Source organism: Cydia fagiglandana, chromosome 2, assembly GCF_963556715.1.
Source record: "Cydia fagiglandana chromosome 2, ilCydFagi1.1, whole genome shotgun sequence".
Taxonomy (NCBI): domain Eukaryota; kingdom Metazoa; phylum Arthropoda; class Insecta; order Lepidoptera; family Tortricidae; genus Cydia; species Cydia fagiglandana.
In genome coordinates, this window is record NC_085933.1 from 16,084,355 (window position 1) to 16,104,065 (window position 19,711).

Below are 19,711 nucleotides of genomic sequence, written 5' to 3' on the forward strand. Positions count from 1 at the left end.
GAACATGATTACACCGACTTATGGCGTATTAGCCTGAACTAAGATATTGGTCAATTTGAATCTTAATTGTTTAATCATTTCAACTAAGATGTAAATCAATGTTAACATGAAGAATTACTGTATTAACTATTTGACCTAAATAAGTTCAACTAAGAACATGATTACATCGACTTATGCATCTTATTAGCCTGAACTAAGATATTGTTCAATTTGAATTTTAATTGTTTAATCATTTCAACTATGAAGCTTGTTTAGTACAATACCATTCTTGTTCAATTGTACTATGACTTACTTTGTCGCATTTACTAAAACATTTCTTTCAGATCTCTAGTTTTTATACGCGCCGTGCTGAATAATGCTGGTGGTCACTACTTATTCGTTTAAATTTATAAAATTTAAACGAATAAGTAGTGAATAAAATATAACAACAAAGAAAGGGATAAAACATAATTAAACTAAATCAAGCCCGTAAAGTTTTATAAAAAGGGGGTAAATGAATAAAACAAAAAATATTATAATAAGATGTTATTTATTCATTTAATCATTTTGAAAGTAAACGTTTTGCATTTAAATTCACACGCACGGATCCGTGTCTAAGCATACGAGGGGTTAACACTCGTTGGTCCAATCACGTTCACACTTGTTGGTCTATCCAAGCACACTACACTCACAGTGTCACTACGCGAGTTTGATTCGGATGTCACTGGTTGTTTTTTAGTCAAACAAATCACAAGATTCCATACATTTGACAGTTTAAAAACCCATTTTCACGATTAAAATTGTTGTATTTGTGAATTAAGGCTTCTCTTACCAATCTTGGTATATAGTGGCGTACTGTCGAAATGACCTTGGGACTATGCAGCTCGATCCAGTGACTTATACCCGACTCAAGGTGACACTGAGCAATAGCTGACTTGCGAGCGTCGTTGTTCTTGACCGCAGCGATGTGGTCTTTAATTCTGCAGGCAATAGTGCGTTTGGTATGCCCACTGTACGAACTACCACAACTGCAATCAACTTTGTACACACCAGGTTTTTCCAGAGGAATAAGTAATTGAATGAGCTTAACGCAACTGCGTGCTACAGAGACTGACTGCTCGGTCGCACGCGCCACGAGAGGGGCGCAGGCGGGGCGGAGAGCGGGTGTACAGGCGATCCCCTTCTTATCTCTTGATTGATCGGATTAACCGATTATTTAATTTAATTATTAAGAAAATCGATTTAACAAATAATTCTTAGTAGAATGGAATATTAGTTTCGTAATCAATACGATAACTTGATCATAATGGGATTGAGTGTTTTATCTTCGTTGTTCTAAATATTATATGTTTAGTTGATTCAACTAGCAAATCTTATGTAAATCAACAAAGACAAAATAATTAAATAAACTATTAAAATGTTCATATCTATTAACATATTTATCTGTTTTAATTAAATTGTTAAGGATTGAATTAACCTACGTTACATAATTATGCCAACAAGTTAATAATAGATGCAAAGTATACAATTGTTAGGATTAATAACATACCTACTTTATTAGTTCAATCACAGATACACTTATTGTTTTAAGTAATCAGCTTTATTTGAGTTATATAAGATCGTTATTGTTGTAATTAACTTAACGTCAACTAAGAGAAAACTGCTCTTAGTTGGTCTTCATTTTTTAGAGTGTAAGCCCAAGGGCTGAAGACCCCCCGATAACTAACCTTCCCCAAGTGTTTTAATAAGCGAAGCGGAATTCGAAGACCCGATGCCCCCGACGGTTAGCTTATAAGCCTTGCAAAGGCCGAAGGCGGAGTTGCGCGTAGGGCTGAAGGCCCAGGGCGTCGTCCTTACGCGATTTTCACTTGTTAGTTAATCGTATTTGAATGTAGACTATTTTGGCAACCCTGAGATAGGCGTAAAGACTGGTTGGTAGGACTGACACGTTCCATGACAGAGTAGTTAGTGTGATAAACACACATACTCCGCAATTAAATCTAGCGCATTAAAGAAATAGCGGAATTTCGATGAACTGTTTTAGGAATCAATAGTATTATGTATATGTAGGTAAGCGCTACGCGTACGTAGTGCAGCCGTACAGTAAACTGTAAATATTGGTTTGTGTATTCGGTTAGTATTTAATATTAAATCTTAAAACAATTGGTAGTTAATCTCGTTTTGTTTTTAGTAAGTATTAATTACTATTTAAATATATGGAACAATAAGGATAGAAGGGACACAGTTACTCAAAAAATTTTTTTTGCAAAGTAATAAGCAGCATTTCTCTGTTATGAGTTTTGGAAAACTACTCTGTGCAACGGACGGTGTTACAAAAACCATAAGCTTATCCGCTATCCAGCTAGCTTTAATCCAACTATAACAAGTCAATATCAACCGTGCGTGCTCACAAATACGGTCGTTTCTCCTCAAGCCCGTAACAAACTTAAACCAGATCGACTAGGATTCATTAGTGCGGTATTCTGTCTGTTTATGTGGATTAAACTAAAGATTCTTCAAAAGGTCTATCTTAAAATACTTATCATAGCAAACGTAACTTTGTATCCCAGACATTAGGTCTGGTTTAAAACCACCACAGCAATACCATTATACCTTAAGGAAAAGTTGATTCATAAGTACTTTTAAGGCACTAGAGGAAATTAACTTCCTTTCAGTTAAGTGTGTTGTTCGCCAAAAACCGATAGAACTAATTGGCGCATATATAAGTTTATTATAGGAAAAAGTCACTTTGGTGAGCTGGGTATGTAAGTATTTCTATTTACGTAATTTCCGTTAGATTCTGTAGGTTTCATTAAACTACAGCCCGTCATCGATTTACATAATACACTTGGCTTTTAACTTCGATAGAATCTGTGCGGAAAGAGAAGAGTCGTGGAATGTAATGGGACCCATACATTTTACGACTCTTCTCTTTTCGCACAGACTCTAATATTATTAATAAATAACTACCAGTACCTGAATGTCTGTACATATTTATGTATAAATATTAAGACCATTATACATAGTATTTTTTACTCATTCTAAAAATATGCTTTATATTAATATTGCCTCAGAAATCAAACAAAATAGTATTCATTTCCATAAAAGCCGATTCCCACCGGCTTGCCTGTTTTTGGACGTTTGAGCAGAGCTGTAAACGAAATATGTAAGCCAAAGTAAGGCTTGCCTATGGATATGTTTGACGCGCCGCCACTGGTAGGTACATACATATTATATTCGTATAGTAGGTGCCTATCTGGGTAGGTACTCCAGTCCCCGTGGCTAAGTTGTAGCCAAAGCGAACGCTGATAGACGGCTGTATGGAGTTTCATGCGCGGAACAGTTGCTCATTAGACACAACTAAGAACTAGTTTAATAGACTGGTCATTTATCTTTGCCTAACTTAATACCACTATGCTGTTGTTATACTTTTTAATGTAGCAAACTCGCTCAAACATTGCGCTTCTGTATTCAAGTAGGTATAGATTACCCTTTTGGAATAAAATAAATAATTCAAACATTTCTATTATATGACATTGATCCCTGAACAGAGCTTGAACCTAATAAATCTACTCAATACACATGACATGTCAAACGACATTTACCGATTGCGCACACGATGATCTATAACCCGACGATATATAGATCAGCGTTATGGATCACCGTAGATCACAATGCGTCTGTGTGGCAACTCTGGCGTCGATTTGTCATTCACTGGAATTAATTGGTGACATCAAGCAATGTTTGAATGGGCTGACTCTGATTAGTTGTGAAGTATGATTTACTTATTAACATTTTTAAATGTTAATTGTTGGTACCTATGCCCGTTTTTATTATTTTTTTAAACGGATATTGCTAATGCATTAGCAACAATATTTATTTTAGTTAAGTTTGCGTTAAGTTAACTTTTAACTTTGCGAATAGGTACCAACTTTTAAATGTGTAGTTATTAAAATTAAATTAAGTTATATAAAATTGGGATGTAACAAATAGATGTCATTATTATTAAATTATATATTATGTAATTTTACTGACAGTGTCGACTACGCATTGGTTTAGTGACAACTTCTACCAACAAGTAGAAGCCCTTGCCCAGAAATACCTAATAATAAATGATGAACACTACTTTTAGAGGCACCTGGGACTTAGGAGACTATAATAAATATCTACTTACTGGTAAATCGTTTTCATTAAGAGAAGTGTTGTAATAAATGTTTAGCTGTCCGTCCTCTGACTGAATAATTTGTGAACATGTATATTGAGGAACATTGATGCATCAATCAAAAAGCGTGTGGTCTGCCTGCATAAAGTTTTGTTTTAACTAACTTTTATTTATTTACTTTGTTTTGATAACCAGGACAGGAAATGAATAAGCTAGGGCAAGGCGTGACAAGTCAATTGTCAACAGGTAGGTAAAGAAATACAACAAAATAAAACATGATGGTTCTTGTGTATTAATCAACCATATATTTCGCCCCGGTAATTTTGTCATTGGGAAATCATGAACTAGGTACATACCTACTAACATACCTATATAATATTCGTACTCGTAGATATACAATAAAAAAATATTTTCCGAATATTTAATAATTAATTCATGATTTGATTTCATACTATTTAACTAACAGTTTACACAGTCCCATCAGCTCTTGATAAAAGTTTCATGGGTAGCAAAATGTACATCCTCTCTATGGGAGTCTGGGGTAAATTTGGATGGTTTGACAATACCTCCGCTTTAAGATTATAACAAAGGCCAAACTTTACCGTCAAATGTGGAATCATGTTTTCATGGCATGTAAATATTTAAATGCTGATGAAAGAATAAAAAACAGACATACGAGTATATATATACTTAGGTACAGAAATCGGAAGCTCAGTAATAGGGGTTCGGGTTGGTACCCTTCGAGTACGGAGCCTCCGGAACTTGTAGTACCTAAGAGCTAAATGTTTTTTTATTCTTCTTCTTCCTCGCGTTATCCCGGCATTTTGCCACGGCTCATGGGAGTCTGGGGTCCGCTTGACAACTAGATAAAATAAATGTTTTTTTATTGTTTAAATCAAACGCATCAGATAAGCAGCATTAAGGCCACCGGCGTAGACAATGCTAATCTGGCTGTCGTGCGAGTAGAAGAATGTCGCTATCGGGGCTCCCGCACCGCCCCGTTTTGTGTATGTGCATCCATTTACAATGTAAGCAGCCTCTAAGAATAGTCAATCAATGCATTGATCGGCGAGAAAAAAAGCAAGGTATAAGATGAATAAGTTTATAGACTCTCGTGTCGTGCCTGCCATATTGTCACTCCCACATTTACATACGAGTAGCTGTTGTTAGAACGTGACTGCGACTTTTACACACGAAAAAAGCACGGCCATCATAGACTGATTTTTGAATTTCGAGCGCTCGATTTCGTCACTCGAAAATCTGTGGCGAAATCTATTTTTTAAATACGATCAATAGAAATTGAGAATCTAATGGTATTAACAACTCGTTTTGAATTTTATCAATAGAATCGATACTTGTACTTGTAGAATACCTATATATTGAAATTCAAAAATCGGCCCCCTGCAAAGGTCGTCGTCGTGGTGGTGGTCGTGGTGCAAAGGTCGTGCAAGGTGGTCGTGTATAATTTCATTCTCTTCGTAACCGAATGATAACTCGAGCACACTGACACCTATCGTGAAAAAAAGATTGAAAGATTTCGATGCAGTAAACTTACAATAATTTATTTGATTTTGGATTCTTGCTCCGCTAGTTCTCGCTATAATGATTCGAAGGCAAGCATGATAAATGCGATAACACTTGGCTTTTTATGTCTGTCTAATAGACTTTTTTTATCTCCCTCGTCCTGATCAATCATCGCGATCGCAATTAAATCAAATACAGTGATTGATTGCTTTGTTTTGACTATTATTATTGTATTACATTTCGATTAAATAGCTATGTACAGTCAGCACCAAACGTATTTGACGTCTTCTATTAGGTTTACAAATATAGACACATTTTTTACATAATATATAGAGACCTACCTATTTGGTAAAGCTCTAAAGTCAGCAAAAGAGGCCAATATACATCTACATTAGATGCTATGGGAATCTAATTCTCAAACTGAAAATTTATTTACGAAATTACACTTAACTTAATACCTACGTACCTACTCTTTTGAACCGGAAACGCACTAAGAATACCAAAGATACATACAATAATTAGGGTAAGGTTTATAGTTGAATTCTCTGATTTAAATATGATAATTAAACCAATAATATGGATTTCCGCACTGTAACACCTGATTCAACAGATTACCTATTCTATGAATTTAGTAAAAAGTCTGGAATCTGTACGTAGTTGTAGATTTTACAACTTCGAAGGTTCTTACTTTTTAGGGTTCCGTACCCAAAGGGTAAAACGGGACCCTATTACTAAGACTTCGATGTCCGTCCGTCCGTCCGTCTGTCTGTCACCAGGCTGTATCTCACGAACCGTGATAGCTAGACAGTTGAAATTTTCACAGATGATGTATTTCTGTTGCCGCTATAATAACAAATACTAAAAACAGAATAAAATAAAGATTTAAGTGGGGCTCCCATACAGCAAACGTGATTTTTGACCAAAGTTAAACAACGTCGGGCGTGGTCAGTACTTGGATTGGTGACCGTTTTCTTTTTGCATTTTTTCCGTTTTTTTTTTGCTTTATGGCACGGAACCCTTCGTGCGCGAGTCCGACTCGCACTTGCCCGGTTTTTTAACTCAGTTTTTCCGCCTACAGAAAAAAATGGGTACCAACTTACTTAAAAATAATATTTAAAAAGTATTTTCACATACAATTTGCATAGGTATAAAGTATTTCTATAATTTCCCCGCATCAAACAAAATACCGGTATATAGTTAATACCTAAGCAATTAATCAATAAAAATCTAAAAACCTTAAATGATCCAGTTGTGATATTCAGATCAACGCGCTCGAGGCACTCGCGCGCTCGTGGGTCTTTATCGCAAGTTTCCGTAAAAAGCCTATAATTAAAACCATCAATCACCGGTCTGTCTGTTCGGGCTATATAAGCTTTAATTATGAAATTTAACGGAAAAAACTAAATATCTTGGTTGTTAGTTAGTGTTAGGTTTTGCGATCTATAGGAAGGTTCTGTACCTAATTTTATTTATTTACTTAGTCAGTAAGAGTAAATACTAGTATGACCAAGTACTAAGATAAGACATTCATTTAGGTTATATAGACTATAAATATTCAATTCCCGTGAACGTTAATTTCAAGCGAAAGAATAAGAACATAAGGTATTTATGAATATTTCAAAATGGTGTTAGGTACGTCACCAGTTTCAGAGTAAAATATTATAGCTCAAGAAAATAAAAAAACAGCGGAAATAATTTGTGTAGTTTTGAAAATTGGTACAGTTATACCTTGTGGTGTCTTGAGGGTGTAGGGGGGTTGAAGGTACCTTTTTCATATTTTTGCTCATATCTTGAATATCTGAACTTAATCTGTAGGTACGAATATATAAAATAGGTACGATAAACTCAAAAACTACTGAACGGATTTTCATGCGGTTTTCACCTATTTTCTTTATTTATTTTCCTTCTTAAGTTAGGTTAATTATAATATGCATATAAAAGTAAAATATAAAAACACTTACAAAACAATAAAAAAGAAAATTATAAACACATTACACACACACACCTATCATTATTAGAGTGATTCTCGAGGAAGGTTTAATTTGCTAACCCGTATGAAGCTGTGGCGGGTCGCTAGTCAATTATAATGGCTGCTATTTAACTGATCACCAGATTTAATAAAATTTAATACCAAAAAAATCTACTTTACCACCCTAAAATAATGAATGATCACCAAAATTATAACACCATTTTAATGTGAAATGATTACCAATTTTAATACATTTTACTATCCTATTAAAGGAAATGACACCAAATTAATCATTATTAACCCAAAATTTTTAAATAATTACCAAATTTCAAACCCCAATTTAATGTCAATTGATAACCAAATTTTTACATCGTGCTATCCTATTAAATAAAATGACACCAAAATAATCATTGTAAACCCAAAAATAGTAAATGACCACCAAAATTAGAACTCCATTTTAATGTAAAATTATAACCAAATTTTTAAATCTTGCTATCCTATTAAAGCAAAGCAAAATTTTCTAGTAGCATTTCGTTTCTGTATGGGTTGCAGTTCAAACCTAACCTAACCCACTTTTCTAGTAACATTTCGTTTCTGTAAGGTTCGCAGTTCAAACCTAACCTAACCCACTTTTCTAGTAACATTTCGTTTCTGTAAGGTTCGCGGTTCAAACCTAACCTAACCCACTTTTCTAGTAGCATTTCTTATCTGGAAGGGTCGCAGTTCAAACCTAACCTAACCCACTTTTCTAGTAGAATTTCGTTTCTGTGTGGGTCGGAGTTCAAACCTAACCTAACCCACTTTTCTAGTAGCGTTTTGTTTCTGTAAGGGTCACAGTTCAAACCTAACCTAACCCACTTTTCTAGTAGCATTTCGTTTCTGTAAGGGTCGCAGTTCAAACCTAACCTAACCCACTTTTCTAGTAGCATTTCTTTTCTGTAAGGGTCGCAGTTCAAACCTAACCTAACCCACTTTTCTAGTAGCAATTCGTTTCTGTAAGGGTCGCAGTGTTAACCTAGCCCACTTAACTGATAGCAGTACAAACCTAACCTAACATACTTTTCTAGTAGCATTTCAGTATGCCTACCTAAGTTATGCGGTGCGAGGTACGGGGGTTGAGCGGGAGGGGCTAGTAATTTTGGCATCATTTTACTTTATTTGGTAATATGTATAAATTTTTTGGAATCATAGTGGTTTATTTAGGTGAAAATATCGCATTTATTTGGTCTTCAAGATTTGGTGATCATTAATGATTTTTGGTAATCATTCAATATATTTGGTATTCGAATACAATTTGAAGTGCAGTCGTAATTAAAATGGTGGTACATTTGTAATTTTAGGCCTTATTTTTTTGGTGTTCAGTAATTTTTTTTGCTAAGCATGATTTTTTTATTTAGGGTACCAAAGTATTTTTTGGTGGTCATTATATTTGTAGCCAATTATAATTGCTACCTTACATTTGATAAAATCATTGTAAAAGCTATTCGCGCAAAAGAATCTGAAAAGCGCGAAAGCGGAACCCTAAACTTGCGCAGGAAAATGACGAATTTAGTCGTCAAACTTCATTAGAGCGAACTTGCGTAAAACTGGTGTAATTGGACCTTATACATAATGCGGCTCATGAATACATCCACAAGTAGGTACAACTGTACCTACTGATGGATGTTTTCTAACTAGAAACGTCAACAGGTTAAGAACGTTTTGACATTGCCCGATCCGATATCGGGTGTCAGATGGAAGTAAATAAGACATCTGAGTTTTTCTGTTTTTATATATTCATTTAATATATCATTATTACTAAAAAGTAGGTAATCGAGGTGATCTGTGATTTTTTTTTAAACACGTAAAGTCATTAGCTGATAAGCACGCCGAAGCTCTTATATACTAAGTTACGGCGTACTTACCCAAATAAATTCAACAATATTAGTGGGTAGCCTATGTTACTACTGTTACCAGTATTAATTTAAGTGTTTAGGGTATCAGTATAATAGTAAGTATATGTATTATAATAGACTGACTTCTAATAAGAATTACCAACGCTACCAATAAAGGATATTGCCCAATTTCCATCCGGACGAGTTCGTATTAGGAGTAGGTAGCTAGTTTGACAGGAAATATTTGACACCTGCGACGGCGGTACCATCAGTTATGACTAACGACACAGAATGAACATCCTTCTTAGCCGGTGTCAAGGTGTTTGAGTAGGTACGAGCCGTTAATTGATTTTAATCTAGAGTAGCAGAAGCTGGTTTATTTATTAACAAGATCGGGAAATGGATGGCCCGTGCAACGTATGTCGCTTTAAATGGTAGTTTATTATTTGGTATATGGTGGTATACCAAATAATAAACTTTACAAATTTAATTAATTCGAATAACTAGGTAACCTATGGATTTATTTATTTATTTGGATAATGGATAAGTACACTCACTTTTACATTACTCATTTTATTCACTTACGTAATGGATACAATTTTCAATATAAAAATATTAACTTACACTAAATTACATACTTTTAGGTACATACATAATTTCGGAATCACCAAGAAATGGTAAGGCAAACATCGAAGGCAATATGCAGGGCATCGCCTCGGGCGACTCAAGTAATGGCGACAAAATAATATTTATTTATACTGAAAAGTTATAGGTCTATCAAACAGTACTCTTATAATTACTGCATGGTTGGTAAGCGCTTGATTTTAATGTTACACCCCCGTGAATCAAACGAATCATGACGTTCCCTCGAGCCTTGCCCCTACAGGCTAAACGTGAGCCTGTGTTATTATCGAACCGCATTAAAATCAAAACCTACTATCATACTATCTAAGTTTCATGGCACAGCTGTAAGCTATTAGATTATATCTCTCTATCGACCTACAAAGCGTGTCACGTATCGACTGTAAATTTTATCAACCTCGTACTTTTCTCCTCGCTTACTCTCAATTATGAACTTTATTATGTAAATAATAGCGCAGCTTTTACAATTAAGCAATCGAAAGACATGCGATATTGCTAAAGTTACCATGTGACATGTAATGTATGCTCGCTAGTCCTCGAGTAGGTATAAGCATTGCCTCATGACAAACGAGCGAGGATGTAGGTCGCTAGCTATGTGATTATAGCGGGGCACATTAGACTACAGCCTGTAACATTGATATGAAGTCAGCTGTGTTTGTCTACGAACTCTTACAGTGAGTCATGTGACACACGTTTCAATTCCTGCGACCTCTACGCCAGCTTATCGCCGTATCCTTAACACAGTTTATTGTTTCATGATATTATCAATGCGTCTCTTATCTTACTCAGATGTGTAGGCAGTGTAGATCTTTAAATTCTCTACCCCTGTGTGAACACGTGACATAGACGCTATCGAGAACGTAACGCGTAAGTTTAGGTAATAAATAAATAAATCTGACCCGACCGCAGAAAAACATGATGGGATTCCAATAAAAATCGGCCAGACTTAATTTAGCTAAACTTATTGTATAACATTTATAATAATGCAACCAACACGATCGACAGACTTAGTTACTTTGAATACCTTCAAGGTATGTAGGTAGGTACATAAAACTATTTACTACATAATATATACTCTAATGACGGATCTGGGTCATTCGATATACGCAATGCTATTGGTTGGTGTCGAGTCCGGGGCGGCCAATGGTCATAGCTCAGCCAATGCCAACTGTCAAGTGTGACAGGTGACAGGTCAAACTTGTAACTATGTATTTATTAAATCATGGTATCGCTTTTCACCGTAGAAGCAGAAGGTCTCCAATATTATGTCACCACTGAAAAAAGCGCAACATGTTGCCAATGAAATCATTTTGGGTATAGGTAATAGGTAAGCATGAAATAGGTAGGAAGGTAGACATAGGTAGGTAACCTAGTAACCTAATATGTTACAAAAAACTTAAGCCTCGATTTGATAATTTCTATCAAATAAAACCTAATAGAAGTGATTAGGTATGTAAGTACATATGTACACAATCTTTTCTATCAATGTAATTAATACGACATACAAATAAGGTATTGCCGCAAGGACTTTTTCATGACTTATAGAAAAAAACCTTCTAAATTATCATTGCAATCGCAAGAATGCAATTATTTTCTCTATACCGATAACTTCTGAAAAAAAGTTAACATACACATTGGTCCCCGCTTATTTATGTTATGATACCATATTTACTATCTAAAAGGTATCATGTCTCATTTCAAACCCGCATTATCTATAAATCTCTGCCCATTAAAATGACTATACCCATTTAAACCAAGCCTGTTATATCACCAGTGTTGCCAACTTGGCATAAATGATGCCAGATCTGGCATATTTTCACTCGCTTTGGCACCAAAATTTTCCATTTAGCATCTGGCATATTTTTTAGCATAATTTAGTCTAAGCCAAATTTGCACCAACTTGGCATTAACGATATGCGCCATCGCCTTATGTGGTTCATATTTTCACATGAATTTTGACTTTTGTGGGCGGATGGACGTCGACGGACTATATATGTGTAATTTAGCAACAAATTTTCAGTTAAATTTCGTGGATTTGACATATTTGAGTTCCGTTTTGCAGATTTATTCAGACAATTAATTGTTTTTTTACTGAATATTTTTTAGATACCATATTATTTAAATGTCTAAATTCAAGTGGCATTTTAGCATTTTTTTTAGCATATTTAAAAATACTTTGGCATAATTTTAGCATAATCTAGACATTAGTCTAGCATTTTTTCAAAATCCCAGTTGGCAACACTGTATATCACAGAGCCGCACGTCAACGTTTTTGCCGGGGCAACAGTCCATCAACGCCACACCACTCAATCTAAACTAACGAATTCGCTTTTTGTCCTGCTCGCACCAAAATGTGTGGATGAATAATGTATGACCCGTGTATGGTGCGCGGACGCAGGATCAGAAACTGATAATGCACATATTTTAGGTTAGGCTAGGTTACATTTCATCTTGGCGAGGTTGCGGAAGAGTACTTCGGCGTTCCTGGGACCTCGCCATACAGCAGCGAGACGGCAACAGAGGGGTTTTAGTGGGTAAACCTGGGGTCTCATTAGCCCACAACAGGGAGTCCCACATAACCATCCCGGCCCGTCCCCGCGCCGGGTGGTATGCGTAAAGCATTTCCCCTCTTAAAAAAAAAAGGTTACATTTCATCTAGAAGGGGAAGGTTTCCTCAGGGTGTTCTCGAAGTCATCATGTTGTTTACCTATAGTGAGAAAGTTTTTTAAGGAATGGCTGGCACCGTCCCGACAATTACGTAGAAAATTCTAAAAACTATTAACGCAATCACATAGTAAACGCTAATAAACCTTTTTTGAATGACTTACCATTGAATAATATCCAAAGTATCCAAACTTAAATAAAAGGTGGGTACTTAACGCTGACATTTCAAATATTCGAGCACAGAACTCTGTCTTCATCGACCCAACGGCAGAGAGGTCTCTCCAGGTAAGGGAGTTATTTTACAATTGCAAAAATTGATATTATATTAATTTTAGTTTTTGACTTTTCGTTTTTTTTAGAAGAATAATTTTATTGAAACGGAGGTAGTAATAATTAAAAATCGAAACATAAAACGAATTATTTCTTCACTTTTTTATTTAATTGTGTTATTGTATGACAAATTTAATGTACATAGGCATTAGGCAAGTAGCAAGTACATATCTACATAGTAAGGAAGTTAGAAATGTAGTACCAGAACCCAGAATTATAATACCTAATACTAATTACTGTAGTAGGGTTAGTAAGCGCATTGAGTATGCACTTTAGTCTCAGATGATGTTTTGTGATATTATGGGCATGTCACAAGCTACCTAAACTGGCAAAAAATTGAGTCCAATTACGCTCCTCAAACGTACCTAATTATTGGTACCGTAAATGTAAAATATGAAATGTCCCACACTATATTAATGAGGTACCTAACCTTCACTGACCACAAACCATTGCTATAAATACTGAAATTACTTATTTACAAAATGAACTTTAAAGTTCATATAGTAATAATAGAAATCGTGCAGACCACACTAAAGTTAAATTGTATTAACTTTTTATTATCCATCAAAACCGCATTTGTCAACCTAGCGCAAATATAGATTGGATGTAAGGTCGACGAGTCGTATGTGACACTTCTAGAGTCTAGTATTTCCATAAAATTTATTGTGTAAGACAATTTTTTAAATGTCTTATTCCTTCCTACAGTTTGCTAACGTGGCTTTAAGCGACCCTTGTTAATGCAGGTGTCCATAAGCAAAGATAATAGCTTGCATTCAGGAAAAATGCAATCATGTTTGCAAGCGAGTAACAGTTTTTCAGAAATCAGAAATTAGAAATTATTTATTTGCATTGATACAGTATGGGGATGTTACAATATGGTATTACAGATCATGTACCTAGCTTGCATGCAAGCGTGCAAATTCATCATTATAATCATAAATTTAAATAAATATAAAATGTCGAATTGAAATAATTGAAAAAATAACAAAATATTAACACAATAGGCATGTCACAATACAATTAATAACTAAATATCACTAATTTGAATATTGTTGGTATTCGAGATATGACTTTACGCTGTAAAAACAACGCTCTGAGAGCCAGTTTGTCAAACTGCGTTTAAAAGCGTTTCCCTCTAGCAGCTTTAGTTCCTCCGGGAGATTATTATATATAGAGTCTGGCTACTGCAATTTTACCTAAATTATTGGCGGGAAATTCAAAAAATCTTGGGCTGGTCACACTTTGTGTAGTAGGAATTATAGTTTTGATACTAGATAATATTTTTGGTATTCTGTGTACAAGTAAGGTACCTATGGAAATAAGTTAAATAAACGTTTACGTGCACTCAAAGCCAGCTTACATAATTTCTACCACTATTTAAAGTACAGTCAACGACAAACACATGTTTACGTTCCAATATTTAGATTTTATAGATATTTTTCAGAACTTTTAGTTTATCCGTTCCTTTATACACTTGTCCTGTGTATGAGATTCAGGCATTAATAAATTCACGTACTTAATCAAAGTAATAGGCAAATGTTAGAACTAGTACTTAAAGTATCAAAATATTTATAGAGCACCAACCTCCTAATTTGTTTACATTTGGTTAGGAGTTGTAAACATTGCAGTTTTTCGTTATACAGCGCTACACGTCGACTTCGCACATTGTCGTTATTATTTACGAGCTTAAATAATAGTTTGCGAACATCACTCAGTATAGAAATTATTAATATTATTTACAATAAACCCTTATAAACCGCAAACAATTTGAATGAATGACATAAATTGTCAACTCACGTTTAGCTTTTTTTTTAAATCATAGACAATTGGTGATACAACAACGAAATATCTGTCAACAATTTTTGGCTAGCCAGACTCTAACAATGCACATATTAAAAACATTTTTCTTGTATATCATCTTGCGACAACGAGGGTGGTATAAACGGTTCATAACGTTTGGTTTTTTGTGGTACTTACAAGTATGTAGGTATTTATAAACGTTTCGCCGCTCCCGGAGGCTTCATTAAACTTTGCCAAAGACTCCGCCGAAAAATATGGCCAATGGAGAACACGGCACGATTTATCACGAAGGCAAATACAAAACAGTAAACTTCCCTTTTCCCAAAAAGGGAACGTATATATTTTTTATACTACCTGTATCTCCAAAATTTTACCAAAGCTTAATGGACTAAACCAGCCCGCACTTAACTTTTTTTATGAAGATCCAATAAGTGTTAAACCATCAGTGATGAGACGAGTGAACACATATTTAACACGTTCATCCGAGTTGCGCAAACATAGCCCATTCAAATCAATCCCATTCACTTTCGCGAATCAAATCGATCCGCGTGCTTGCGAAATGAAATGAAATAGACATTTTACGACGTGAATTTGATTAAAGTAGAGTTTCCTCTAAGCTCGTATTTTCGTAGGCGTAAGTTTACTAAAAGGCGTAGGCATAGATCATACATATATAGGCGTAGATAAGTTTTAAGGGTCTGTTGCACCGTTTGTCACGTCTAAAACGTTTTCTAAATTGTATTGTATGGGATTTTTCATAGTTCTTGCTGAGGGTGGGCCAGTTTCACCAACCACAATTGATCCCAATCAATAACTACCTGTAACTAACCTGCCTAACTAACAACAACAGTAACAGTAACTGGCCTGTGCTAATCAGCATATTTTTTAATGAAATGGCCGTCTATTCCGTCTGATAGCATATCAAAATCAAAACTAAATAGAGCAGATGGAAAATACTAATTCCAACTTCGGAAAGGATTTGGATTGGACTTTAGGTACCACAAAACTTTCAATACTACATCAGCTTTTTTGAATTTTCACTACATCAATTCCTTTCAATTTGAACCTGACCGATTTTTTGGTATATATGAACATATATATAACTGACACCGACCGTGGCACCTATGCAGTCCTATATACCTACTTAATTTTATAATTTCCAAAATTATGCTTTATTCTCGTTATTTAATCCAAAAACCTTTGGACACATGGAATAATTTTAATTGTGACGACACCGATGAACGAAAGTGAAATCGTTCGCAAAAAGCTCATATGTAAAGTTCATGGTAACTCTAAGATACTATACCTAGGTAATGAAATTACATGTGATTAGGAATCTGGTTCAGCTCCATTGTTACAGGCTTGATACTATCAAGTTGATAGTCAATGCCACTAATGACTGTCACATATGACGTCATATCCTATGATTCAGCAGTCTTACTTATTACGCTACGTCTTACGTAGGCGAACAACGCGCGAACGCGGCGCGGCGCGGCGCGGCGAAAGCAGCCGCCGCCGCGCCGCGCCGCGCCGCGCCGCCTGACATTCGCGTGCAAATCGCGCCGCACCGCGTTCGCAACGAGATCGCTTACGTAGGACACTTCTATGGGCATCAAAGGATTGATTTCGCCGCGCCGCGCCGCGCCGCGCCGCGTTCGCGCGTTGTTCGCCTACGTAAGACGTAGCGTTATGGACGGTTTTATTCACGTGATAAAATAACCGTGTCTTTTTAACACCGCGGGGTTGGAAGTGACGGACACCGTTTTATCACGCTGTCACGTAGACAAGAACTACCATCATATCCGTGCAGAATTCATATGTTAATATTTGGCTAAATGTAGGTACTTATAGGTAACGGTGTTTTGAAAAATACTCTTCTGTGGGGAATTCGAGCGTTTCAACCCGGTTTTCGATTTCGTTTTCCGTAGGTTACATCACAGGTAGATAAGTTACCTACTTATAGAACATGACATAATACGTACAAGTGCAGCAACTATGGGGACCGCTTTAATGTGAAAAATGCAGTGTACTCGTCATCATGCCATTTCACATTGCAATGATTGACATCATATAAACTTGTAATTTCGCCTCGTAAAAAATGATGAGGTACTTGGCGGTTTTTACAAGGCACAAATACAGCAGTTACCATCCTTATTAGGTGATATTGTCGATAACATGCCGTTTGCGAAAGAACCGGATATTTTGAGATACTTTTAAGCAATAAAAATGCAACTTTACCAATTGTTGTGCGAAATATAAGTTGCGTGTTCTTGATAATACGAGATTAATAAAGAAAGGTACTTAAATATGCCGAAGTAATAAGAGTATAATAATTGTTCACAGAAAAAATAAGTATATTAGATAAGCAAAAGTAACTGAGATAATCTTATAACTTATCGTACATAAAACTAGTACAAAGTTTAATATTATTAGACACGTTACACAAACGCGTCGCAACGCATTAAATCGATATTTTTCTGGCACGTACCATTAAGCACAATTTATTACCGCACTGACCTCAACGAGTTCGGGTTCACGTTAATAGTTAATTTGAAAGTAATACCAGCATACAAAAATAAAGTAACGTGATTGAAAACAGTAAGAGAGTCGCAGGGCCATAAGACTTAGAAAGCAGTAAAAGGCGACCTATATGCTACAATTTTTGAAAAAGAAAAAATAATAATACAAGCAAAATAAATAAATAAGGTCAATCAATACGGGTAAGTGTAGCTGCGGGATAAATGTAGCTGGCCTTTATACCGGGACATGTTTAGACGCATTGATTAATGATTATTGTCTATTGCGAGTTCATAAATTTGCTAGGTTTAGGTATTATTCATAGGTTTGCGTTTAGTCAGGGTGAAGATCAGCCGCATAGCTATTCACATACCCCTACAATATTACAACCTTAACTTAAATCTTAGCCCAACTACCTATAACCTAAAATGCGTATGGGGTCCATTTTCCGAGAGTGTCATAAGAATATATTGTACCTACAAAGGTACTGAGATTTATCTCAGATAAGTACTTACCTACCCAAGAGTATGTAAAGTAAGTATGTACCTACTTCAGGCATGACAAATATACTTGAATGGGTTGCCAGAATTAGTTTTTAAATAATTTGCTCTAAAGGTGGGCTATTAACATTTTATTTAAACTCCGTGTTCATAGCTATTACATTTTAAATCTGCCACAAAAAAAAATGCACGTTGCCTGAAGAAACAAACTAACAAAAAAAGGTAGGTAACCATTAATAAAGCACAACTAATAGACAACTAAAAACAAACGTTGTCACCCTGCTTCTAATCTAGTGACTGTGCACACAGCAGAGCTTAATGTGATTAACAGACGGATTTCCGTTGACGATTCTTTATTTCGTTGCTGTGGTTTAGGCGTTAATGCGACATAGACGAGTAAATAACATTATACAAACATTATTTCGAAATGTTTATTTAAGGTCATACACAAGACTCGTGAATTAGTATTGTTAATTTTGAGAGTCAGGGAGCATAGATTTTTTTAGTAGATAAATATTACTCGTAACAATGTTTCTTATTTATGTGTACAGTCGCCATCAGATATATCGGAGCGGCCAAGGTGTTCACAATATCTGAACACGCACTCTAAAGCCCTGACAATAGAGGCGTGTTCAGATATTTGTGAGCACCTTAGCCGCTCCGATATATCTGATGGCGACTGTACCTACTCAAATTTGAGTCTAATTCATTTGGAGAAGTCATAGAAATCCTATTTCTTCAACAAAATAGTATTCTTGACAGCTGATTTTCAAAATCATTTAAATTTACCTACCTTAAGAATAATGTTAAAGCGTAAGTTCTTACCTCATCCTGAAAAGCTTTGTGCAGAGACTCCTTATTGTACTTCTGGTCTCCTTGTCTCAGTATCCCGGAACATTGCTTCAGAAGGGACAGCCGCATCCTCTCTTTCGCACTCTCCTCTTCCATAAAGGACATGCGGTGTCCATTCCTTGGAACTCCCAACAAGTCTTTCGAATCTCCTTTTTCTCCGCCATTTTGGATTGTTACCTCTAGAGGTTTTATTCCGTTGCTGTCAGTTTTCCCGCCATCCGTTTGGTCTATAGTTATGGTTATTTTTTCTGGTGTTTTTTCTTCATCTGCGTTTTTAGTGTTGTTTGCTAATTGACCGTTAGATTCCATGTTTTCTTCGTTCATTACTGGTTTATTATGATCATTTTTGCACTAGCCACTTTATCTCACTTAGGGACATTTGTAAGCGTCAAAGTTCTTTGTTCATACTAATTACGTAAATCTGCAAAAATGTTGGATGACCAGTTAGAGAAGTTACCTTTTCATTTAATAATGATATATTACACATCTGCCTATTTACTTGCTACTCGCTGAAAAGAAATCTCTCTAACAAAAAGCCGCCTAACTTTGACTAACCTTACTTAAATCTTAAATTCGTCTGTTCCTCATTTTGTCGTCAGTTTCATCATCTACTGTTACGTAAAGTTATTTATAATAACAACTATGTTTAAAAAATAATTTATTACTTAATTTATGAAAACGGAAACCACATCGATATTAATAAAATATAATAATATGTCGTATTTTAGAAGTGTATAAACAGCTTAATCATACGAAACGGAATCCAGTTTTCGAGTAAAACCAGCAATAGGCGTGATAAATGTAATCGAATCGTACATTTCGTGCATAAGTTATTAAACATCATAAATTACTGCACCTAGGCAGAATGATTTTGCGCATTACGTGAATATGTTAAATA

At 35.5% G+C, this 19,711-nt stretch overlaps 1 protein-coding gene across 1 annotated transcript in view; it reads right to left on the minus strand.

The window, feature by feature from the left end:
• LOC134676905 (NADPH oxidase 5) overlaps positions 1 to 19,169 on the minus strand; it is a 56,071-nt gene extending 36,902 nt beyond the window's left edge. Inside the window, exon 1 of the mRNA XM_063535291.1 lies at positions 18,787 to 19,169. Coding sequence (XP_063391361.1) covers positions 18,787 to 19,137 — 351 coding nt within the window. The 5' untranslated portion in view covers positions 19,138 to 19,169. The remainder of the gene's footprint in view (positions 1 to 18,786) is intronic.
• Between the last annotated feature and the right edge of the window lie 542 nt (positions 19,170 to 19,711).